This window comes from Ascaphus truei, chromosome 5, assembly GCF_040206685.1.
Source record: "Ascaphus truei isolate aAscTru1 chromosome 5, aAscTru1.hap1, whole genome shotgun sequence".
Taxonomy (NCBI): Eukaryota; Metazoa; Chordata; class Amphibia; order Anura; family Ascaphidae; genus Ascaphus; species Ascaphus truei.
Window position 1 is genome coordinate 278649056 of NC_134487.1, and position 26201 is coordinate 278675256.

Genomic DNA, 26201 nt, shown 5'->3' on the forward strand with positions numbered 1-26201 from the left:
GGCCACAGTTTGAGATAATATTTTTTCATGTGTCCCGGTTTTTAAATTTCAAAATCTGGTCACCGTATGTTTAATGCAAGATAAAATCTGACATCATGGATATTGTGAAAAAACAAGCACAAACCTATTGCACAGTGAATTATTATCACTGCCACCTAGATGTCAAAGTAAAGCTACTGGTTATTGCTGTACAGTGTTGCTTGTTACCAATTTTATTTAAATTTCTCTGAAACCTCAGATTGCCTGAAAATGTTGTACAAGTTGCAAAATAATACATTTAATGTTTTTTTTTTTTATCAAGAATCCGATGAGATGTACCATTTATTTTTAATCAAAAAACAAAAAAAAAATGATTCCAAAATGGGGGCTGCACCAATTTGGTAGAAACGTCTGACATATCTAAGTTAGGATGGCAGAAAGGTCCCCTCAAAGTGTCATCAGAATCAGTCAAAGCGTTAGGCCTGGGCAGAGAGAACACACACACAAACAAATTGGGTGGATTGTCCTATTGGGCGGTCGGGGTTGCCCCGGGGGTTGGTGCTGCAGCTCCCCAGCTCCCCATGCACCAGCCCTTGCAGTCACTGTCTGGAATCCTCTCCCTCCTCCTGTTAGCACCGGAAGTTGGGTCCAACTTCCGGCCAACTGGAGGAGCAAGCGGTGGAGTTCCCGGACTGGTGCAGGACCGGTGCAGTATTGAGGAGACCTCAACTCTTTCCCCCCAAGGTAAGATTGTTGGTGTGTGTTTGAGTGAGTGAGTGAGTGAGAAGAGGAAGAGAGAAGGGGGAGTGTAAGTGCAGAACAGAGAGAAGGGGGAGTGTAACGGGGGAGGGGAGGAGAGGGGGGAGTGTAATTAGAGATCAGTGCCGGCATAATTATGGTGCGATCGGTGCCGCCGCATTGAGCCCCACGGGTACAGAAGCCCTGCGCTCTTCCCCACAACAATTAAACTGATTGCTGGGGGAGAGCACGGGGCCTTTGTAACTCTCTTACCTTCTCCTTTGCCATCTCTTCCTGCAGGGTCCCTCGTTATGGCGCCGCGATGTCAAATGGCGTTGCGTTCCCATGACAATGGGACGTCACGTGGCATCGCATTGCTATGGCAATTCAGCGTCACAGGGCGCTCCATTGCCATGACAACGTGACGCCATTTGCCGTCACGGCACCATGATGAGGGACCCTGCAGGGAGAGATGGCGAAGTAGAAGTTAAGAGGCCCCGCACCCCATGTCTGCACTGAGCCCCGCAATAACCCCAGCCGGCCCTGGCTAGGGAAGAGAGTGAGGAGTATAAGGAGCGTGATTACAGAGGCCCCGCGCTCTTCCCCACAATTAAGCTGATTTCTGGGGGAGAGCTTGGGGCCTCTGTGGCTCTTACCTTGTCCGCGCAGCATCTCCTCCTGCAGCGTCACGTTGTCATCGCGACCCGACGTTAAATGATGCGATTACGGCACATGGCGCCGTGTTACCATGACAACGTGACATCACATGGCGATGCGTCACCATGACAATGCGATGTTACATGACGCCGCAACATCATGACGCAGCGTTGTAGGAGGGCTGCTACGGAAGAAATCGCCATGCCGATATTTGCCTGCAATCTGCCTCTACTGTCAGACAGACAGGGTTAGTCATTAAGCTCCAATAGTGGCAATCGTGGCACTACCACCCAGAAACCTACAGTGACTTCAATGGGAGTTTCCATGCCATAGTGCACTGATTGGCACTAACCCAGCCTCATTAATAAACCCCAGAGTGTCATCACTTTTTGAAAGCACTTTAACCAGTGGTGAAATCTGTTCACTATACAGTATATCAATGTATTATTTTCGTGTGGTACATTTCGGAAACAAAAAAGGCGCGCGTGAGTTTGCTGACATTCAATTTTTGTTTATTTCATTTTCTCAATATTTTTTAATATTCAAATATGTAAATAAAAAAATAGTTTATTATTAATATAACAGTGCTTGCCATGGTACCAGGGACTGCCCTTTACACCAGGCTGAGTAGCTGCATTGGTCCTTGAGTAGGGTAGATTCCGCCATGGATTCTGATACCTAACATACAGTATGAAGATGGGAGGTTTCAAACGCTCTGTACACACAATACATCTATGAAGGACTTTCTGTTAGTGGATGTATGTATATACATATGTATATAGCGCCCACAGTGTACTCAGTGCTTTACGAAAGAGACAATACAGTACAAGAAATTATAATTTAATAAGTGCAACAAACAAAATCAGACAATAGGAAAGGAAATCCCTGCCCCGCAGAACTTACAATCGAAGTGGTTTGATGGAAGACTTACAGAGACAGCAAGTGAGGGAATAAGTGTAGTAGATGGCAGTGCTTGGTCACAATGGTTGGTAGGAGTAACTGTGGGTGTGGGACAGTAGCCACGAGTACAGGCTATTGAAATGCTTTATTTAAGAAATCCGTTTTACTAAATGAGATACTTTTGTATTAAAAGGCATCTGATATTTTGCTAAGATACAAATGTATCATTTTTTTCTACTTTCGCCCAGATAAAATGCTTTCTTGCGCTGGAAAATAATTCTGCTATTTTCAAATGAATGGGGCTAAAATATTCTTCAGCGCGGGAAGTGGCTCCACAATATATTGCCCAGGGGTCAATGTATGTTAATGCAAATAAATAATATCTCCTGGACAGGGACAAGCTGGCCAGTGTGAAAGTAAAAAAGACATTAAAGTTTGGATCTCAAACGCTTTTCAAGCTTTGTCAGAACGGTGAGCTGGTCTTGTTATGGGATGGGAATTAAATCAAGCAGTGTTCCTTAGAGCAGGGGTGCTCAACTCCAGGCCCGAAGCCCCCTCCCACCGGTCAGATTTTCAGGATATACCTGCTTCATTCAGCACAGGTGTCTCCATCAGTCCCTGCTTCAGCACAGGTGGCTCAATCAGAGGCTCCGTCTTTGATTCAGCCTCTGATTGAGCCTCCTGTGCTGAAGCTGGGATATCCTGAAAACCTGACCTGTTGGGGAGGGGGGGATGGGGGGAGGAGGGGGGGGAGGAAGGGGGGGGGGGCTCGAGGAGTGGAGTTGAGCACCCCTGCCTTGAAAATGAAGGCGCTCACGGAAGCAGCACAAGAAGGAGTTTGGGTGCTCTGCCCTCTACTGGTGCAGTTACACTGAACCGATGTGTCAACCCTTGGTCAGTATGTGCCTTTTCTTTCCCCGATTTTTTCTCTTTCTATCTTTTCCCTTCTCTTCCGTTTTGGGGGGATTTTTTTGCTTTTTTTCAGGCCTTCTGTGAAATAAAAACAAAACGAGTAAAACAAAATCATATACCACTTTGAAAAGTAATATCAGCGACTCATGTCACGCCTAGAGCCAGTGACAGGATTATTGACTTTGCTAAAATTGAGTGTTCAACTAATGCTTGTTTTTTTTTAATATAGGGAAAGCTATATGACTTCTAATGTGCAGTGCCACTTACTCAACTTAAAGTAACACTAAAGCACGTGGAGTAGACTGCAGGCATCACTCCTCCCAGCAAAACTTCTACTATAGACCTGTCACAACACAAGCATTGACTGTGGGACATACTGTACACATGCTCTGTCACAACATAGAAACATGGCACATTGTGACTGCATTGGAATTACAGATCTGCATCCTTTATGTGACTTAAAGAAGTCATTTTTTACATGTGTCACTTAGCAGCAGTTGATTTCGATTAATTAAACATGAAAAGTGGCTATATGGGGCATGTGGAGGAGTTCCGAATAGGAGCTACTTAATATATATACCACAAACGTGTATATATATATATATATATATATACAGTGTTCGACAAACCTATACATTTGCTCGCCCCGGGCGAGTGGATTTAACCCCCGGACGAGTAAATATTGGCCCAAGCAGCACACGTTTGGTACTAGGTGGCGAGTAGATTTTTTTGTGTGGCGAGTAGATTTTTTGGTGATTTGTCAACCACTGTGTGTATATATATATATATATATATATATATATATATATATATATATATATATATATATATATATATATATATATATATATATATATATATGTTTGTGGTCTATTCCTCGTTTTTTTAAGATTATTTTGTTATAATGTTTCTGACTGCAATGAATAAATCTCCAGATTTCACCTAGTAATTTCAAATGTATCAAACTGGAAAAAAAATAAGTTTACATATAGCTATATTGCAGATTCTTAATACATATTCCCCTAGAATTGTAATTCCTTTAACTTCCAGATGGATCACGAATGTTTTGTTATGTTCTTATAGTCGATGAAGAACCGTGAGGGGTTTGAAAGCTTGTTACTGTACATATCAACTACTTGTTGGTTCAATAAAAGGTATCATACAACCTTCTCCCTCGCCCTCCTTTGTTACTAATGTTCTGGCAGATAATACTGTAAGTTCATTCTGTTTTCACCTTCCATGCTTCTTTTACACGTTCCCTACATTTTTCGTAAAAACAGACGAATTATGGCATAAAATGTTGAATTCTGTTTGTAAAGCTTCTTGTTTTCCAGTGTAAAGTCCATAGATAGGAAGACTTTTGAGATACAACTTGATTTTTTTTGGGTATGTTATCAACATTTTTCAAACAGTCTCAGTCTTTGAAGACCGAAGTCCTCCAGCATTTGGGTACTTGGAACTTCCCAACTGTGCAGTGAAAAACGTTATAAATATTGTCTCGGCTGCAAAAACGAGGGCAAAAAGTGGTGCAAAAATGGCATCATCTCCAATCAAAAAGAAGTCCGATTGAAAAGGAAGGGAGATTTTTGCTCTCTTAAATCATGTTACCCAAACTTTGCAGCTAGGAGACTTTAATACATCACTCCATGTTAGGATTTAATGTCGCTTCCACATACAATTCATGTTTAAAGGATCCCTTACCTACATAGAACATGTCCAGTCGCTCCATAGCGAGTTGTAATACATGTCCCTTGCCTGGACGCAGAAGTTCCACTTCCCCTTGTGTTCCACGGTGAGATTGGTGTGCTCGATGTTACTATAGTGCTGTAAAGCAAGAACACAATTGTAACAGTCCTCTGATACTTTGATGAAGTGATGAAGCTTATGCTTTATTCATAGTTGCTGCTATACAACTCCATCAATCTCGAGGACTTATCCCGTCAGAACTACAGTGTTCAAACCAACATGATTGGCTGTTTTGAATAACGAATATGAAATCTCACTCATTTGTATAATTGACATTTCAGAAGTGTGATGTTTAAGAAGTAAAATGAGAACATCCATCAGTCAGCTCTAACAAGTCAATCATTTAACAACGACCACTTTTTTTGACCATTCAATGTACAGTATGTTCTCTGATAGGTAAATACAATAGTGTTTTGATGAAATAATGGAGGATATGACAGGTGAGAGTGAAGGAACACCAAACTTATTTCCTTGTAGGACCCAAAAAGTTTGCACAATCACTGCTTGTCCTTTGGGTGCTTTAGAGGTGCTATAATAACATAATACCCGGTACATACATTTGGTGGAGTGGTTAAGAGGCTGGATACACAAACTTGTACTAGGTGCTAGCAAAGATAAGGAAATTTCCTGTTGACCATACACTTTTTTTTATGTCTAATGATACTCACTACCTTTATATACTTGCCCCAAAACCCAATCTCTAAAAATAGAATTTTACAGCGGGCATAGTAAAAAATATCAGACTCTGCAGACAGTGAAGGTCACTTTGCAAGCACCCAAAATGCGGTTTGGGAAGAAACAAATATTATTATTATTTAATTATAAAGTGCTAACCTATTTTGCAGCATGGCACAATATGTGAATGACATACAAAGTAATAACAAATTAATGCGGAGCGATACCATAGATATTAAGGGCCCTGCTCGTGAGAATTTATAATCTAGAGGTGTGAAGAAAGCTACCTTTGTTTTACTATTCCTGAAAGCTCTCACAGGCCTCCACTGAAGTGGGAGAGGGGGGGGATACTACCTTGTACCCATGTGTAAATTCATAAGTAGATGTGCTATAAATTAACCTCTACAAACAGAATGGCCCATCGCAGTTCATACTTGGAGTGATTATAATGGCACTGGTGGAGAGCATTGGTTTTCAGCAGGTTGGAATTATTTGAGAGTTCCATTAATTTTTGGGGGAGTTTCCAATGACTAAGTCAGTGGTTTCCAAACCTTTTTGGAGTTAAGGAACCCTAAGTGAAATTCTGAGGAGCCCCCGACCATCTCTAATAGCATGTCTGAGATCAGATGCACTGTAAGGAACCACAACCCTCTCTAATAGTGCGTCTGAGGTCAGATACACTGTAAGGAACCCCAACCCTCTCTAACAGTGCGTCTGAGATCAGATGCACTGTAAGGAACCCCAACCCTCTTTAATAGCGCGTCTGAGGTCAGATACACTGTAAGGAACCCCAACCCTCTCTAATAGCGTCTGAGATCAGATGCATTGTAAATTCTTCTGTTTGATACAATTTTCAATTGACTAGAAAATTGCAGGGAGCCCTTTAGAGATGCCTGACGGTTCCTAGGAACCCTGGTTGAAAAACACTGGTCTAAGTAAGAATCAGCTTGATATAATTGGATGTTTATGTCATTACGTTGCATCATGTTCTCTCTCAAGAAAGGCTGAGCCAGAGGATAGAGTGGGAGGAGGTTACAAGTATACTTTGTTTCTGTGCTGAACAAAATCCAACAATCTTCCCTCCCAATACCAATGGTTGGATGCCACCTGCTGGTGAATAACATTTGTGTGTGTACATTATTCACTGAACAGACAGAACATTGAGGGAGGATACTTTTTATATGTACCACCCCAATGTTAAGATTCCTATAGGCTACTTCAATAGCCTTCAAACGTTGCAGAGGGGGGCACCTGTCAGTAGTGGCAGGTGAATAAACAATATGGCTGCTGAAAACAAACATCAAAGAAATCTTGAAACTTAAAATGTGCTAAAGAGGCCACAGATATAGTACATTTTAAAGTGAATTTGAGGGGGGGGGGGGGGAGGTAGGTTAAATGTCCCCGTTATTTATTCAATAGTCAAATCCGCAACACTAGCTTATCCTTTAACAATTCCATCATTATATAGTTCACATATTAATGATAATATAGAGTGTACTGTAACATAGCACATCACAATTTAGATGTACTTAATGAGACAAGATACATAGGTAACGAGGACCTGCCAAACAGGTTTAAGTGTAAGTGCATTCAGCGGCACGAGTGCATATTTATGTGACAGAGAGTTTGGGGCCGCATTTTAAGCAGAAATGCCACCTGCTTAAGTAGAACTGCATTTGCCCAAATAAATTGCAACACTTCAGATTTGTACATCACTTACGTTACAAGTTACTTTCTCCTTCATGTAGAGGTACAGTAGTGGCAAGCCAGAGCCAACTAAGCTTAAAGCGGCACTCCTGGTTGCATTTTATTTTTCAGTTACAGGATTGAGGCAGTAGGGGTCTGTGGCTCTGAATCACATTCTTTTCAGACCCCCTGTGACCCCCATGCTTCCCGAGATACTGTGAGATACTTACCTCCATAGGTAAGGGCATTATTTGTTAGTCTCCCAGCTGCAAAACTGGGGCAACAAACAGCACCAAATCTATCAAAGAAAAGGTGTTCCTTCCAAAGCAATGGGATGTTATCTTTTCATTCATCTGTTGCAATTGTTTTGCGCCAAGGAAACGTTAGTAAATAATCTCCATACTATCAGGGACTGGCAGCGGCGGATTTCAAAATCCGACGCCCATACGCGCTTACATGTGGCAGACGCCTCCTTGCTGCCGCCCTCCTCCATTCGAATCCCAGCGTCAAATGACGCCGTGGACGTCACCAACGTCACAACGTGCCGCGTTGCCATGGTAACGTCACGACGTCGCTTTGCCACGGCAATGAGATGCCGTGTGACGTCGCGTTGGTGACGTCCACGGCGTCATTTGACACTGGGATTCGTATGGGGAGGGAGGGCGGCAGCAAGGAGGCAGCCACCACATGTAAGTGCATTCCCATCAGGCCCAATAGCGCGGCATTTGTATTTGGGGGCGGACATTTTTGCCGCCCCCAAAATTTTGCCGTCCTAGGCCCGGGCCTAACTGGCCTAATATGAAATCCGCCACTGGCGCCAAACACAAACTGGGGCATTAAAAAGCAATTCTTTAACCACTAATCATTTCCTATCCTAACGCTATGCAGTTATATAGTTACCATTGGCTAATATGGTCTATATTCCCTCAACGGCATTTTCACAAATGATTATATTACCTTTATATTGCTGTCATTTGTTATATTGACGTTGAATATCAGTGGGAAGAAAGAGTGTACATTACACCAGGTCTTGGGGTACTTCCATTCTAGGGAAAGGTCAGTGGATTTAAGATCGTGGGGTGGGTCAGGCTTCACTAGAAAAGAAAGAAGAAGAAAAAACAGATCAAGATACAGTACATGTACAATATCTACAGTATATGCTCATCTATAATTGAGAAACAGGTGGAAAATTGACAGAAAAGGAATGAATGGGTTTGAGAACAAACAAAAGTCTGAAATGAAAATGGTAGTGAGTATGACAAATTGCAAGAATAAGTAACTATCGTTGGAAAAATTTAACTCAAATGGACTGCAAGAGATCTGAAGAGACCAAGACAATGATTAAAAGGTAGATGGGAATGTATTTTAGGAACATAGGGAGGCTTACAACTATGGGAACTACAAAATATCATGGAAATTAATCTAACGGTGAAAAAGTAAATTCAATACTTGCTCAAAGACTTCTACTTCTCATTGGCCCTGTCCTATGTCGGTATGGCCCAGAGCCCAGTGAAATATACTCACTTATATCTCGCAGGACGAACGACAAAGTGTGATTCTTATAGCTCTTCTCTTGAATCACACCCAACACGATTTCAATGTGTTGATCTTCTTCTGCATAGTGGCAAGATTTAGTATCATGGCATTGTACTGAGTAAACAGAATCTTGTCTGACCGGAAGTTCACAGTGTATGTGGTAGGGTCTGCGAAAACACATTCGGTTAAATGGCAGAAACTACAAACTATAAATACCAATCAACCTGTATTGCATTGTTTTCCCCTCCAACATGTACAATTAGAATTACCATATCAGACTCCAAAAGACTATTCATGGTCCCAAGACTCAACAAAGTAGCCGGACATTCCTCCTTCTCCTTCCGTGCACCCCAAAACTGGAACAACCTACCAGAGACTCTCATATCCACCACCAGCTTAAGTTCTTTCAAATCTAAGGCTGTCTCACACTTTAATCTGGTCTGTAACTGTTTCATACTCTCATAATATATATTTTCTTTAACTGTGCACGCAATGTCTTGTATATAATGTATACCTTGTTCATTTATGTAACTGTATTTGTAACCATGTATTATTTTGTTTTACTCTGTGCCCAGGACATACTTGAAAACGAGAGGTAACTCTCAATGTATTACTTCCTGGTAAAATATTTTATAAATAAATAAATAAATAAATAATATCAGTTACCTACTTAGGGGTTTATTCTCGTGGCTCCGAAGTTGTCTTTACCAAACAGTACAGTTTAGGATGTTCAGAAGTAGCGGAATGAAAAGTGAGAAAAACCCCATTCTCTATTGCAAATCGCATCTTCTGAACCGCTTCTATAAAAAGTGACAAACCGCCTGGTTTCACAGCCAAACCGCCCGGATTGTAGTTGCTTTAGAAGCAGAATGACCTGAGGTGGTGCTAACTCTATCCCCAGTCTGACTGATGGGTTTTGCTCTCTCAGCCAAACCCAAATTTCAGGCTCTGGATGTAACTCCCAATACCAATCTCGTCACTCTTTAGGTGTTTTTTTTTTTTTTTTAAATGCAGGTTTTTAGCAGCGGTTTGCATAACGGTGTTACGAGAATAGCAGCCGTGGGCAAAAAATGTGAGTTGTAGGCTTTTTTAACAAACACATTGAATTGTCTGAGCCAGAGTGAGATCTCTTCTAAAAAACAGCCATTTAGACACGGTTTGGACATGCGATTAGGGCTTACAGAATAACAAAGCATGCCAATCTGCTTCTAAATTGCACTTTTGAAGCGGTTTACCACACTTCAGAGCTACCAGAATAGGCCCTATAGATGAAGGAGAATGGCAGGAGTAGAAGAGGAAGGTGGCGGCAGAAGAGGACTGAGGACCACAGGAGTGGAGCAGTGTGGCAGAGGAAGACTACGAGCAGTGGGAGAAGAGGACTGAGGACCATGTGAGCGAAGCAGGGCGACACAGCAGGACGGAAGTCTTCCGCCGCCCACTGTCTTCCTCCTGTGCTGCCCTTCTCCACTCCTGCCGTAGTCCTCCTCTCCCGCCGCTCGCCATCCTCCTCCATCCGCTTCTCCCGCTGCCACCCGCCATCCTCTTCCTCCTCTGCTGCCACCGCCGCCCCCCAATATGTGCCACCTTAGGTGATCGCCTAAGTCGCCTAGTGGTAGCACCGGCCCTGCCTGTGAGAGTCGAAAGCTTGTAACTTATCAATGAACTAGCAGTTGGTCCAACAAAAGGTATCAAACTGGACTGCTCCCTGTCCCGCCTTCGTTATTTTGCTACCACCTTAACATGTGCAAACTCTAACTTATGCTGGAATCAGTAAATAGAGAGCTGTGTTCCAGTGTCAGTAATGTCTTGGTATTTTACAGTTTGTGCTACAGTCTTACCCTCGTTGAGCATGGAAGACAAATTCAACATCCTTGTTCTTTAATACTTTCCACAAACAATTAAAATAGCCACTGTAGTTCTTTGCTTCACAGCGTATTGGTTGTTTTGAATCTGTTGTAAAACGGGAGATTATAAGTGCATAGCTAAGTAATTAATCACTTAGAATACATTTTATTGACATTGCAAGTACGTGTGAACGAGTGTAAAATAAGTACCATAAGAGTAGCCAGGGCAGTAAGAAGAGGCGGCGGCTACTGGAATGTTTTATTGAGGAGATAAGTCTTGCGTTATGTGTCAGCTAGAAAATAATAATGCCTCATTCCTCTTTCACTGTTTCGCCTACTGCTTTTCCATGGCTCAGTCCCTGTCTGGCATTTTCCAATGATATCTCCTCTTAATTTCGTCAGCATGTCAGCTTACCCCCTGCTTTTAATATTTTCAACTCCACTCTGACAATCCTCTTCTTACAAAAAGACTCTTGCAATTTACTCTGATCTTCTCTATGCTAAATAATGTCATCATATCAATGTCTGTGACCTGATATTGGCACAAAACAGAAAATGTTGAAGATGCTGGGCAAGTGGTAATCGGTCTTTGCAACCTCCACCGTCCTCTTGCTACTCACCTCCTGCCTTATTTCCCCCCCCCCCCCATCATTTCTCATTATATTACTGTATACACCAGAGCTCTTCAACTAGATTCAAAGGGGCCAGGTACGTGAAAACACTCTTATTGCAATGTGCTTTTAGATATATTCATAGATTTACAAATATGATATTTTAACATTATGCAAACATTTATAACACCCCCATTATATATTCTTTCAGAAGAGATGTTATTAACCATTGACATCATTATCTGATATTTCTAACTACCAGTGCATACATACCTTGTAATATACAGTTAACTTCCTGGTAAACTCCAAGAGTTGAATGCTTCCAGTAGGCGACTTATGACACGAGTCTGTAAAAACCCCGGCCACATTGTATCTTACAAATGAATGCTAATAACCTAGATTGGAATGACATGATGTGATGCTTACCCAACAGAGTTTTCTTGTGTGCAGAACTGGAAAGTGTGTTGATGAGCACAACGTTATATCCGGCAATGTCATTATTCATGAAGTGACAAGTGAAGTTTCCTGTGTCTGGATATTCCCTTACTTCGATCACTGGCTTTCCACCACCTTTCAGTGCACTTTTATTGGGCTTTTTAGTCCAGTAGACATTGTGATCTGCGGACGCCTCGCACTGCAATTCCACAAACTCCCCTAGTTTCTTCTTTGTTGGATCAATATCTACAACAAATGCTGAAATATGGGAGTAGCATTGAGAGAGGGAAGAATGAATGGTCCTAGTTCTTCTGCAGAGTGAAGAAGGAGGGTCTTGGAGTTTCATTATACGTCAATGGCATTATGGTCCATAAGTGGTGGTATTCCAGAAGATACCTTACCACGCTTACATATACTTTACAACCAGAGCTGGTTTAACTACTAAGCAAAGTAGGTGGTCACCTAGAGTGGCAACAAGTGGGGGGTGGCAACAAACTAGGTATTCTATGTAGTAGCAGGGCCGCCAACAGGGAGGACAGCTGGGACTACTGTGCCAGGCTCGTTAAGTCAGGGGGCCAAGCACTCTGCTGGCAACACAAAGATGATGTGTCCTGATCCACAGAGGTGCCTCTCAGAGGGGCCCTGCTGGAGTGTGGTGGAACTGACAGACACTTCCGTGGACACACTCTTAAGTCTCCCTCCAACAGGCCTGCTGACAGGCCCCTCTGCAGTACGGGCCCCCTCCAGGAGGTCTCTAGAAGCCCCCCTCCATGCTGCATGTAATCACACTCTTCTCCCCTCCTCCCTCTTTTGTGGTCCTCCCTGTCCCCCAAGCCCATACCTTTACACCCAGGCCCATACCTCTTTCTCCTCCCTGGCACATGACTACCCCCTCACAAGGGACACATAACTACTCCCCCCTCAGGGCACATAACTATACCCCCCACCCCAGTACAATAAAAATGTACAATCAATATCATAGTCTCCTATTTAACCTTTAAAAAAATCTGTAATGATAAACCCATGAATTGTGGGGGTGATGGAGGGGCGCACGGCTGAAGGTTTGCCTAGGTACAGGCACCCTTACACCGGGCCCTGTTTCAGCCCTTTCACTTTAATGGTCCATAAAGTATCTTCCAACACTGGATGGTGTCTTAAGGCAGGGGTGCGAGATTTTGCTGGGGGGGGGGGGGGGCACAGGCCGTTGCAGAGGCCCCGCGCTCTTCTCCACGGCATTTACAATTAAATGCTGGGGGATTGCATGAGGCCTCTGCAACACTTTACTTACCCAGATTCAGACGCTTTGTGACGCGTCGCCATGGCTTTAAACACAGCTTTTAAACATAGCCTGGGAGGAGATGCAACGCCAATAAACCCACTCACAGACAGACTGTTTCTTTGCATCTCATCCCAGGCTATGTTTAAAAGCTGTGTTTAAAGCAGCATGCATTGGCTTAAGGGTTTAACCATGTAATGTGGTCTTGAGACAAAAAGGTGGCACTGTTTGCTCATTTGCATGTCATTTCCCAGAATCCCTTGCTGCAGTGGAAGCACTGTATGCTAGGTGATAATGGTGAAAAGCAGGGTTGCAGACCTGTCTAAGACATGTGAATGTGCTCACAAGTAATATTTATATATAAAATCAGAAACGAATAGACGATACTGTTGTGCGAGCTTTCGAGATACACTGATCTCTTCTTCCGGCGGTGTTACAATGGATAAAACAGAAAAGGTTTCACTTAAAAACAATGCATCTTGGAATGTTCACAAACACCGTGCCTGTACCTTTCTTTTTTTATGGGCCACGTGATAAATAATGTAGCATTATTGCGATAATAAAAAAAAAAACATTTTCATATGTTTTATAAAACAAATAGAATGCAATAATTATTATTTACAAAAATAAGAACATAGATAGATTCTTTCTCTTGAAAAAGGCACACAATATATATATAGTAATAGAGACAAGGCGCTCAGGACTTTAAAAAATGCAAACAAGTTTATTTAAAAACATCTATGTTTCGGTTCCAGCAAAAACCTTTCTGAATACCTTTCTTGCTGGAACCGAAAAGTCGATTTTGTTCTAATAAACTTTGTTTTGCATTTTTTTTTAAAGTTCTGACTGTCGTCTCTATCACTATATGAATTACCTGCTTAATTTAGTGCAGCCATGCAAGTCATCTTTGAAAGTGAGAGAGATTGAGATCTGATGTGAGAATGGGGCTAGGCAGGAAACTATTCTTGGACATGCGCCATAATATACACATTTATTCAAATTTCAAAATCGTTTTGAACCTATCTGTGCTATTATTTTTGTAAATAATAATTATTACTTTCTATTTGTTTTTATGAAACATGAAAATTCGTTTTTTTTTTTATTATCACAATAATGCTATACAATTGACTACGTGTTCTAGGAAGAAAGGTATAGGAACTGCGTTCCCCCATGTTCCCCCTGAAAAAAAGTCCTGTATGTATACATGTATGTGTGTGTGAAGAGATCACTGTATATAAAATCACTGTATCTAAAATTGCCACATATACATATATTTAAAATGCTTCTTTAGACCAATTTCATGACAAAAAGAGCTTGATACATACTGTATACTATTAGGTATATAACATGTTGTCACTAAGATTATTCTTTCTAATTCTGCATTGTTCCTGCACTAAATTAATGTTATGTTCAGCCTGGTGCTAACAAATCAAATCTACAGCAAACAATGTGTTTGGGGAACTTACTGTTCTTTCTTAGCTCCCATATTCCTTGCAGAGGAACAGCAAATACGATCAGGAAAAGGGTGACAGGCTTTAGATGTAACATCTGTAAGTAAAATAATCTGTGAGAATGATAAGTAAGACTAACACCTCTGTAATAATATGGCAGTACATTTGGAATAGACATGTAAAGGGTAACATGGTAAGAAGGATGGAGGTTACTCATAGTGAGTTGTAAGGTGTTTTACTTGGACACATTGTTGTGGGTTTAAGTTCCCATCCTAATCACTGACATACTGTACATACTGTGGGTAAGACCAGTAGCTTTTATCACTCTATCCTTGCTATGCATAGTAGAGTTTTAGAAACATGTTCTATCCCAGACCTGACTGTATGATTATTTGTGCAGTGGTCAAGGTGTGATGGTACTAGGCAGTATGGTACTAGGCGGTATGTGGTACTAGGCGGTATGTGGTACAAGGCTGTAGGTGGTACAAGGCGGTAGGTGGTACTAGGCGGTAGGTGGTACTAGGCGGTATGTGGTACTAGGCGGTAGGTGGTACAAGGCGGTAGGTGGTACTAGGCGGTAGGTGGTACTAGGCGGTATGTGGTACAAGGCGGTATGTGGTACTAAGCGGTATGTGGTACAAGGCGGTAGGTGGTACTAGGTGGTATGTGGTACAAGGCGGTAGGTGGTACTAGGCGGTAGGTGGTACTGGGCGGTATGTGGTACAAGGCGGTATGTGGTACTAAGCGGTATGTGGTACAAGGCGGTAGGTGGTACTAGGTGGTATGTGGTACAAGGCGGTAGGTGGTACAAGGCGGTATGTGGTACAAGGCGGTAGGTGGTACAAGGCGGTAGGTGGTACTAGGCGGTATGTGGTACTAAGCGGTAGGTGGTACCACCAGTTTTTAATCGACAGCTCCTGAGTACCATTACTTTTTTACTTACAAACATGTAGTTGGTTTATGTTATCAATCCTCTTCCTGCTTTATACACAAGATTATTGCATAAACCTTTCTAAAATATGGTTCAAATAGCTTTTCCCCAATGGTGGAAACATTCAGATTTTGTTTTATGTCAAGCAGAGTACAATGAATTGAAAGTACTACATCAGTTACACCAAGTGTTTCCCACCTAAAATACAAGTGCCACTGGCAGGACTCACCGAGTGGCACTCACACTCCTAAGGCTTGGTCCTCCCCGGCTGCTGCAGCGCTCACTATGGCGGGCGCTGCGGGGACAAGAGCTGCCTCTCAATGGGGCCGGGCCTGTTGCGAGAGGGGCCGTTGCGCTGCGAGTTTTTCTTCCAGACCTGAAAATTGAGCTGGACACGGGTGGATGGTTCAGCCAAAGAGGGCGAACCTGCCGGGTGATGTCATGGCACCGCCCCTGTCACTCCCCGTCACGCCTTCCCCACCCCCCCCGTCTTTCCCCCTGCAGCTCACTGCAGTCCGGGGAATTCGGCTGCACGCGCCACCAGCCTGTAAGGCGCGCGTGCAGCGCAGGCAGCGGGGCCGTAGCCTAACTCAGGCTATGGGATATAAGAAGGCAAATGTAAACACAACACCAATGTAATATTTACCCAGTGTTTTGTAGAGTAAGCAAATACACAATATGGCTGTAGATAGATATTTGGCAAACCTGTAAAACTGTGGAGGTTCAAGAAGATTTGTAACATTGTATGGCAGCACGGAACAATATGAGGCTACGCTTATAGTGCCGGCGACGGTCGCTGGAAAATCAAATAGAGATGACTTCCAGCGATCGCGACCATCCGTCACTCCGTCGCGCCGCGCTTACTATAAGCGCACGCGACGGCGGCAATGCATTTGTTTTGCTGCGACATCGCCGTCGCCGGCACTATCAGCGCAGCCTAATACTTAGATTGTAAGCTCTCTGGGGCAGGGATTTCCTTTCCTATTTTCTGACTTTGTTCCGCTTATTGTATTAGAATTCCCTGTACTTTATTGTCTTTCTAAAGTGCCGAGTACACTATGGGCGCTTTATAAATAAAGATATATTAACAGTGGTTGACAAATCACCAAAAAATCTACTCGCCACACAAAAAAATCTACTCGCCACCTAGTACCAAACGTGCGCTGCTTGGGCCAATATTTACTCGCTCGGGGGTTAAATCCACTCGCCCGGGGCGAGCAAATGTATAGGTTTGTCGAACACTGAAGATATATATATACATACATATAAATCATATAAATATAAAGTGCAATTTACTATGACGTTTTTAGGTTACTTATCCTGTTTATTGCAGTCTTCCATTCCCAGTTTAACTGCACTGCATAATATATTGGTGCCTTATTAATATACAATAATAAGTAACAACCTATTAAAAAATGTAACAACTTATAAAATGTCTTTTATATTGTGAATCAGCTGTGGATATGTTGTAGACAGGCATAAAACAGCGGGAGCTTCTTACCCTTCTGTGTGTGATGTGGATGACTGGACTTCTCAGCTGTTCCTTGCTTCTGACTGGCCTCTTGCTCTTCCAACTTGTGTCACTGCCTTTGTACAAACTGTTGAAACTGAATGAGACTTCTGGGTTATATGCTGGTGTAACCTGAGGCCAAAAAGTTGCGTCATCAAAACTATGTGGTATTATTTTTCCGTGGTCCTTTTTTTTTTACATCACAGGAAAGTTAAAATGAGGAAAATCCTTTGTTGATTTGAGAGTACAAAATGCAATGAGGAAGCTGATGAGTTTCAAATCGTGTTACTCGGTGGAAGCAATTTGTGCCTTTTTCCTCTTCCCCTTTTCTCCGCTGCTGCTAAGAGCTGAAGCCAAAAGTTGTATGTGTTTTATAAACACCTGTACAATGATGCAGAACAGTGACAGGTGTCCAACCTTTACAGGAATAGTAGGAGACAAGCAGGTGGGAGCCGGGTCTGTGCTACCTCTTTACCATAATCTGTGGGTATCCATAACCATTTATGGGGGTTATTTATTCAACTGCAATAGTGCAGATCGGGCCTCTCTCGCACAGAAACTCCCATTGACTTCTATGGGTGTTTACTTGCGTTAGTGCCCCAGACACGACTATTGCAGATTAATAAGTAACCCCATATATGTATAGTCAATCTTACAGGAGCCTCACTGAAATTCAGAGTACTGTCTGACCTGAAAAAGAGAGTATTATGTGTGTGTGTGTGTGTGTGTTTAGTTCATTAGTCATCACATTATACACAGTATATTATATATATATTAATATATCACTCTATAACTAGTTATTAGTCCACTGTGTCCTGGTATCAGTAATTTTATTATTTTAATTTATTGCACTCCACATATTGGTTTAGCGCTACCCTTGCTATATATATATATATATATATATATATATATATATATATATATATATATATATATTAATTACACTGTTTGAATATATATACAGTATATATATATATATATATATATATATACAGTGGTCGACAAATCACCAAAAAATCTACTCGCCGAACAAAAAAATCTACTCGCCACCTAGTACCACACGTGTGCTGCTTGGGCCAATAGGAGCTCGCCACGATGTTAAATCCACTCCCCCGGGGCGTGCAAATGTATAGGTTTGTCAAACACTGTATATATATATATCTACTATACATTCCTGAAAGCACTGTATGTCTGCATGGCCTGTGTCATTGGTCCCTTGGCCCGCCCACCCCCGCACACCTCTCATTGGCCTGAGGCGGAGTGACGGGCCAAAGGACACATCACACACACACACACACACACACACACACACACACACACACACACACACACACACACACACACACACACACACACACACACACACACACACACACACACACACCTCTCTCTCTGTCCTCACCCCCCCATCACACTCACCTCCCTCTCCACTCACCTCCCTCCACCTCCCGCTCCACTCACCTCCCTCTCCACTCACCTCCCTCCCACTCAATTCCCTCCCCGGCGTGGGGACAGGCAGTGGGCAGGGCAGCCTGCCGCTGCCTCCACTCACCTCCCGCTCCACTCACCTCCCGCTCCACTCACCTCCCCGGCGTAGGGACAGGCAGTGGGCAGGGCAGCCTGCCGCTGCCTCCACTCACCTCCCGCTCCCTCCACTCACCTCCCGCTCCCTCCACTCACCTCCCCGGCGCGGGGACAGGCAGTGGGCAGGGCAGCCTGCCGCTGCCTCAACTCACCTCCCGCTCCCTCCACTCACCTCCCGCTCCACTCACCTCCCCGGCGCAGGGACAGGCAGTGGGCAGGGCAGCCTGCCGCTGCCTCCACTCACCTCCCACTCCCTCCACTCACCTCCCGCTCCACTCACCTCCCCGGCGCGGGGACAGGCAGTGGGCAGGGCAGCCTGCCGCTGCCTCCACTCACCTCCCGCTCCCTCCACTCACCTCCCGCTCACCTCCCTGGTGCGGGGACAGGCATTGGCCAGGGCAGCCTACCGCTGCCACGCGGCACCTAAGATGGCGGCGGACGGAAGGACCCCTTCCTCCCTCGCGGACTAACTAACATGGCGGCGGCCAGAAGGAGAGGTGAGTGTGTGTGTGTGTGTCACAGCGTGACAGTGTGTGTGTGTGTGTGTGGGACACTGTGTGTGTGTCTGTGTGTGTGTGTTACGGTCTGTAGAGTGGGGACCGGAGCTACACATGGGGGGGGTGGGGGGGTCACGAGCGGAGAAAGATACAGGGGGAGTGGAGAGGAGGGACCCATCAATTTAAAGCAAACCAACCCCCCTCCTGTCCACTGCCCCCCCCCTCTTGTCCACTCTCCCCCCCTCCTGTCCACTGTCACCCCTGCTCCTGTCCACTGTCACCCCCGCTCCTGTTCAGTGTCACCCCCCCTCCTGTCCACTCTCCCCCCCTCCTGTCCACTCTCCCCCCCCCCCTGTCCACTCTCCCCCCCCCTCCTGTCCACTCTCCCCCCTCCCATCCCCTCCTGTCCACTGTCCTTTCCACTGTCCCCCCCCCCTGTCCACTCTCCCCCCTCCTGTCCACTCTCCCCCCCCTCCCATCCCCTCCTGTCCACTGTCCTTTCCACTGTCCCCCCCCCCACTCGGCCACTGCCCTCCCTCCCCCCGGCCACTGTCCCCCCTCCCCCCGGCCACTGTCCCCCCCTCCTGTCCACTGTCCCCCCCTCCTGTCCACTGTCCCCCCCCTCCTGTCCACTGTCCCCCTCCCTCCCCTCCTTTTCCCCCGTCCCCCTCCCCTCCTTTTCCCCCCCTCTCCACCCCCCCTTTTCCTAGCGCTAAATGTAACTCACGGGCAACGCAAGTCTCTCAGCTAGTATATATATATATATATATCTTAAACAGTGTAATTAATAAGTGAATTGTTCAAACCAGTTCCAGATAAAAAAAACGTGAATGAAGGTAATTGAAGTCCCAAAACGGATCCTGTTGATAATTGGAGTTGTACTGCAGCTTCAAAGAAGTGATTCAGCCCAATTTCAAAAAGGAACATGAAAAGAGAAGTGCAGGCTCCATAGCGTAACTCAGTTAAAAAAATACAGTTAGAAAAACAACAAGGCACCAGGACCTGCACTCACAAGGGGAGCTCGAACACTCGCATGTCAGAGAGTATGTCCTCGGCTGCAACAGACATCCTGCCGTGGATGGAATGGAGATCAGCACCGGCGCCACAGGCGGAAAATCAGCGTCCACTGGAAACACGCCATCAGATAGTCCAGAGAGTGGTAAATGATCAGTTTGTGTGGTCCACAAAGGGTGTAAATGCGTAATGCTAGAGACCGATAACAGGAAAAAATATTGAATGAATAAAGGATACTTGTGGAGGGACCCCCAGAGTAGATACTAGATTGAAGACAGGTATTGCGTGTGTGTAATCCTGGATAGTGAACTCACCACTTGGTGAGAAGTATACGCAAAAGCACCAGGAGTCATAAGCAATATAAATCACCCTAGATAATACCAAATGTCCTGAAGACCAGAGAATGGAGAACATGTAGCAAGCAAGTAACTCACATTTGAAGCTGCAACGTCCATGTAATCCAGAAGTGGGGGTCCTGGTGTGCGCCTTCGTCCGGTAGATATGGCGAGAAGAGAGAGAAAAGTGGCAGAGCACTGCAACAAGTGTCCATAAAGTAATAAACAGGAGAGTGCGTTTCCCATGAAAAAATATTATTTAATGGTCATGGAGACAAGATAAGGGCAAAAAAAAAGCCCCACCAACGTTTCACGCTTCACAGAGCGCTTTGTCTGTGGTCCACAAGAAATGTTTCAAAATCGCTGTTTATTCCACGTTTTGAGCCGGGAAATTGTGCCTCTCTCCGCAACTCTACTCCACATCAGCTGGGGTATGGACGCCTCTGCACGTCCCTACGCATTTCGTCACGAGCATGACTTCATCAGTTACGCTATGGAGCCTGCACTTCTCCTTTATCTATCTAAATAAAAAAGAGATCACCTACTATTGATGTACTTATTCATTTTTACACATGTCTAAAGGTGGGAAAATGTTCATTCATGAAAGAAACTTCCAGTCGGGAGAAAGCAGTCGAGGCAAATAGACAGAAGATAAGCCTCAGCACAGGGCGTGGGTAGGGTGTAAATTATAGGAGTAGAGATGTGCAAGGGTGTCTCAAATGTGTTTGAGAGAGGTGAACATACCTGAGATGCCTGAGGAAATAAGCCAATTTAAATATGCAATCAGGCGTATATATGTAAATGGGTCTTTCTACCTCTGATCTGGCAATCATTTCGCGTATTTCGTCCAGAGACATATTATGCGTTGATGGGCTGCAGATGAATCTTGTGGTGGATTTGAGAAGGGAGTAAATTGTAGTATATCTCGGGGAGACGGAGATTTTGTATTTGGAATAGTTGGCATGCTGTCAGATGGGTGGCATGTTTGCTAGCTGGCAGATAAATGTGCACACATTGCTTAAAGAAGCATATGAATAGCACTGTGTATATTCTGAACACATGATACATAAAGCTTGGCCCCCTGCAGACGCACTTACCAGAACTCCCTCCTACTGTCTCTGTACGTTCTCCCTACCTACCAATTAGACTGTAAGCTCCTCGGGGCAGGGACTCCTCTTCCTTAATGTTACTTTTATGTCTAAAGCACTTATTCCCATGATCTGTTATTTATATTATCTGTTATATATTTGATTACCACGTGTATTACTGCTGTGAAGCGCTATGTACATTAATGGCGCTATATAAATAAAGACATACAATACACATGGGAGCTACAGCTGTGAACTTGTGAATGTGAGCAAAAAAGGATAGGAATGGACTGAATGTAAGAGCAAGGCAGACGCCTGGGAAACGAGAGACATGTGGTCCCAAGGGCCGGACTTAGGCTTTGCGGCCTCAAGGCGGTATGCTGGCGGCATGGGCCCCCTCTGTAAAACGAGAGGTACAGTAACGCTCAATGTATTACTTCCTGGAAAAACATTTTATAAATAAATGGAAAAAAAAAATGGGGGAAGTTAACTAGACGAGCAGCTCTCCTCCGGCAGCGTTATGACATCACGGTGTCACGTGACATCACGGCAACGCGCCGCCACAGTGTCATGTGATGTCACATTGCCATGGCAATGCGACACTGCAGGAGACGACCCGCTGGGAGAAGGTAAGGCTGAGATTATACAGCCAGAGTTTGCGTGCCCGCTGACGCGCCAACCGCACATTGACTAATGCATATGAGGCCGCCCTGTGTGTGCGCGCATGATGGAGCGTGCTGGCATGACCGCGATTTGAAGCGACAAACAGGTGTGTCTTTTTAAGCGTTGACGCGTGACATCAGTGTCACGTGAGCTGGTTCAGCCAATGAGGGCGAACTAGCTTCATGATGCCTCCGCCATGCCCCCGCCACACCACCAGATCACCATCCCCAATCTCCTGCAGTCATATTCACAGATCGCTGGGCTGCATGAGTGCGGCAGGCTATGCATAATCTCAGCCTAAGAGAACATATACACCCAACCCCACCCCCACGCCTACCTCTCTGCCAGTCCGGGGGCCCCGTGCTCCCTCCTCTCCCTCCTTTCTCTACTGTCGGCGCCAGGATCTGACTTCCAACTGGAGGGGGGAAGATGGAGGAGGGGGAGGCTGGAGAGCCCCGTGGGCTCCCTCCTCCAGCTACCCCCTATGGCCGGGTGAAAGTTTGATCCCGGACCCGACAAGAGAGAGAGCTCCGTGACACGTTAGCTGCGCCTCCACCACGCCCCCAAATGCCGCGACCCAACTCCTGTAGCCAAGGCACAGATAGCTGGGCTGCAGGAGCACGTGGCGGGGGCACGCATGGAAGCATGCAGCTGTAGTTCTAAACCCTGAACTCAGCCTAATAGACAATCTGCTGTTTGGAACACAGTAATAGATCTGTTTGTGATACTTTGTTGCCAAAGGGCAGAGCTCAAAAAGGTGTGTGTCAGCCTGTTTCAAAAGAGGAAGTTAATATGACTTTGTAAAGGAATGCTGTAGCAACCAAAGGATTATCAGTACATAAATAAATACTCAAAAATGGCATTAGGAATTTAAAAAAATACAGTCAGTATGATCTAATACTACATAAATCCTTTATTTTTGTAAACATATAGGATTTTTCACATTGCTGCTTTAATGCAAATTTAGTTAATGAAGTTAAGTGTCAAATTAGAGACAAAATGAGGGGACCAGAACAGAGTCGTGACGGGATACCTGCCAGTCAGCAACTGCAGGAAAAACACAGCAAATAGAAAGCAAGTCAGAAAAATAAATATTTCAGCTGCCAGTTAGTAAAAAACCATACTTATGTAACGGTTTTTCCTAGCCCACCCAATCTCACATTGGCTCCTGTGGTCTACTAGCCCCATTACATGTATGTATAATGTGTGGTGCACCTGCTGGCTTACAGGACTCCTGAGTCTCCCGCTTGATGGTAGTGGGGATATCAGCACGACAGGCATCTGAGGTAGTGGGGATTGAGTCCTACTCACATCTGATGCAGCGCCTCCACCTCATCAGGATCTCGGCGGCCGCAGGGGGATGTGTCTGATGAGGACCTCCTCTGTGGTGCCTCCCTCTGTGTAATGACTCCACACATGCACAGCAAGGGTTTGGTGGAACTGGGCATCTTTATTGACATCATCACGCAGACTGCCCCTCAAAGCGGTCGTCCTAGCCGCTCATCTCCATTTGCTGCCTCCCTCTCAGAAGTTCCTTCTGCCTCATAAGAGTGGGGTCACCTCTTCCTTTAAGGGAAATCACCCCCTGTGTCAGATCCCTGAACACAGTGTAGGGTATGCTATCAGTTGAGTCTGACAGCCTAATTGCTGCAGACACTCCTTTAACCTTGCATTCTGTAGAACCACTGATTAATCAACTTTTGAACTTGAACTCCTGGATTCAACACTAAAAAACAGCCACACCTCTGATGTCATTAATAGTGGACACCGAGCATGTTACCACTCCCCTTGTGTACATATGACACCTCACCAGGGTGTGAGGGAAAACCTCCATGATTGATGCTGGCAATCCTGCATACTTACCAGGTTTTACTGCCAGCATGAGAGAGAACTGTACACCATTTTTATACATGGCTACATTCTCCCCCTTGTGAAACCCAACGGCCCGGCTGGGACCTAAATTTGTGGAACCTTCTTCCAGGTAGCACTGCAACACATAACCAAACAGCATATTATAAAAATACATTATACAGTTCTCATCATTCCCTACATGATAAACATAATCACCAAGAGTGCCTGCTGACCGGCAGACTGCACTGCTCCTAAGGAGAATCCCCTTTCTACTATACTAATAGTAGTGCCTAGAATCTGGCTTTGGCACCTCCCTACCAGTTATATCCTTAACTGTCACACTATGCTCTCTAGGCGGCCCACTTTCTGGCCGGTACTCCATCCGGTGCATATAAATGTTGTGCCCAACACTCCACACCCTCATCAGCTGTGTGATCCGCTCCTCTGTCTTGTACCCAGCGTACCCACCTGACTTATTCATGATATACTCTTCTATGATTTCCCTTAGCCACGCATCTCTCCCATCCTCAATTTCCTGCATTAAGGGTTCTGGCACATAAGGGTACTCCAACCAATGGGACTTTTTGTACTTTGTCACAATGGCTCTTTCAGCCCTACTGGTGCGGACCAGCTTTTTGTTGCCTGCCCTGCCTGGCAGTAGCCATGATAATGGCTCGTCCGGTTCTACTGGGTCCCTAAATATGGCCGACCCTCAGGGATCCACTACCCCTGCGTGTATGTCGTGCCACCGTAGTCGAAGTTCCTCTAATCATTCCTCCTCTGTGAACTCCCCTACGCCCCACCAGTAATCCACGATTCCTTCTCTCCTCAATATGAACCGCGTACGGTCCAACCAGGCCTCATACCCCTCAAACTTGGGCGCCCACCACCTGGTCTCTGTCTCCCTGACGCTCTTTGGTACCGTCACTGTACCCTCACTGTCTTCTGGCTCCCCCCCAGACGATATCCATGAAGTACCGGTAGATCTAGAATTCGACCCTAAACATTTAGGCCTACATTTTACATCCATTATACTGTTGCTCCCACTAGTACAAGACGACTCCTTCCTCCTATACATTTCCCTCCCCGATGCCTCATCGGAGGTAAAGCAATCACCCCAGTCCAGGTTCTCCCAAGTCCGTTCCTCAGAAGTGGCCCGTGATTCCCCAGACAACCCTTGGCTAGACTGGAACCCAGATGAGGAAGTGACGGGGGCAGGTGTCTTAACTATGGCCGGGGGTTGGGCATAGGGAAACGCTGTTGGCAGATGCGGGGCTACGACCCGCAGCCTCTCGCTACCTTGACCGGTACCATCGGACTGGCATTCCGGTTCACCCGTCTCATGGTTCCCAGGCTTCCGCAGGGCCTGCCAGCTCTTCCCAGATCCAGGCGACCTGGCGCAGCACGGCGGTCGCAAGGACGCGGCCATCTTCCATCCCGCTCTGCTGTGTCCGCCGGATGTGACGTCATCGATCTCGCGGTACTCACTGCCGCCATCTTGGGTTGGGCTCCCCACCGGAATCTCTTCCTCCACAACGACATCCGCCGCCGGAAGTGAAGGTTCTGCTCTCCGCTCCGCTCCACTCTGCTCGGGCCTGGGCTAGGCCTTCCTCCGCCGTTGCCACCACCGGCGCCTGTGGAGGGTAAGGGTGTGTCTCACCGCTCCGTCGGCTCGGGATGGGGTCTTCTCCGCTGCCCGCGTTGGAAGTCACCACGGCCGTGGGACTTTGCCGCTCCGGTTGTCTCTGCACAGCCGACCTCGGCCTCTCGAGACTCCGCTCCACAGCGACACAGGTAAGTGCTGGTTCTTTTGCATCACCGCTGTAGTGGTCCGCCGGTAGGTGCATCACCACCGACGTCGGAGTCGCTTGCTCCTCGTCCGAAGATCCGAACTCCGACTCGGGAAGTGGCACTCCCGTTGGGGACCGACGATGAGGTTCCAGGTTCTCACCGGAGTTGTAGACCCCTTTCTTTTTAGGCTCCGTCGCAATCATTAACAGCGATCCCCATTCTCCGGGATCCGCTGGCTCTTTCTTGACTTTAGGCGAGGCTTCAGCCGTCAGTTTGGCTGTTTCCGCTCCCGCCTCCATGGTCTGTCCCGGCACAAAGGGCTCCACGGCCCATAGGTAGTGGATGCCACATTGGGGGCACCTAGCCGTTGTGCTGGCTACACCACCTGGCAGTCGGTACTGCATGCACAGGCACCTTATCGTTTCGGTGTCACCGGCCTTGATTACCAGGAAGCCTCCTGGTAACGAGTAGGGGTGAGCTGAGATGTCCAT

At 45.6% G+C, this 26201-nt stretch overlaps 1 protein-coding gene across 1 annotated transcript; it reads right to left on the bottom strand.

The window, feature by feature from the left end:
• Positions 1–1891: 1891 nt before the first annotated feature.
• On the bottom strand, positions 1892–26201 carry IL12B (interleukin 12B). The gene is made up of 11 exons (XM_075599192.1): positions 25777–26201; positions 25036–25313; positions 23102–23115; positions 16879–17019; positions 14462–14543; positions 11711–11977; positions 10668–10779; positions 8818–8996; positions 8251–8387; positions 4892–5010; positions 1892–3264 (listed from the first exon to the last, which is right to left on the bottom strand). Exons 1-11 carry the CDS (start codon positions 26199–26201, stop codon positions 3159–3161), a joined length of 1860 nt encoding a protein of 619 aa, XP_075455307.1. The 3' UTR covers positions 1892–3158.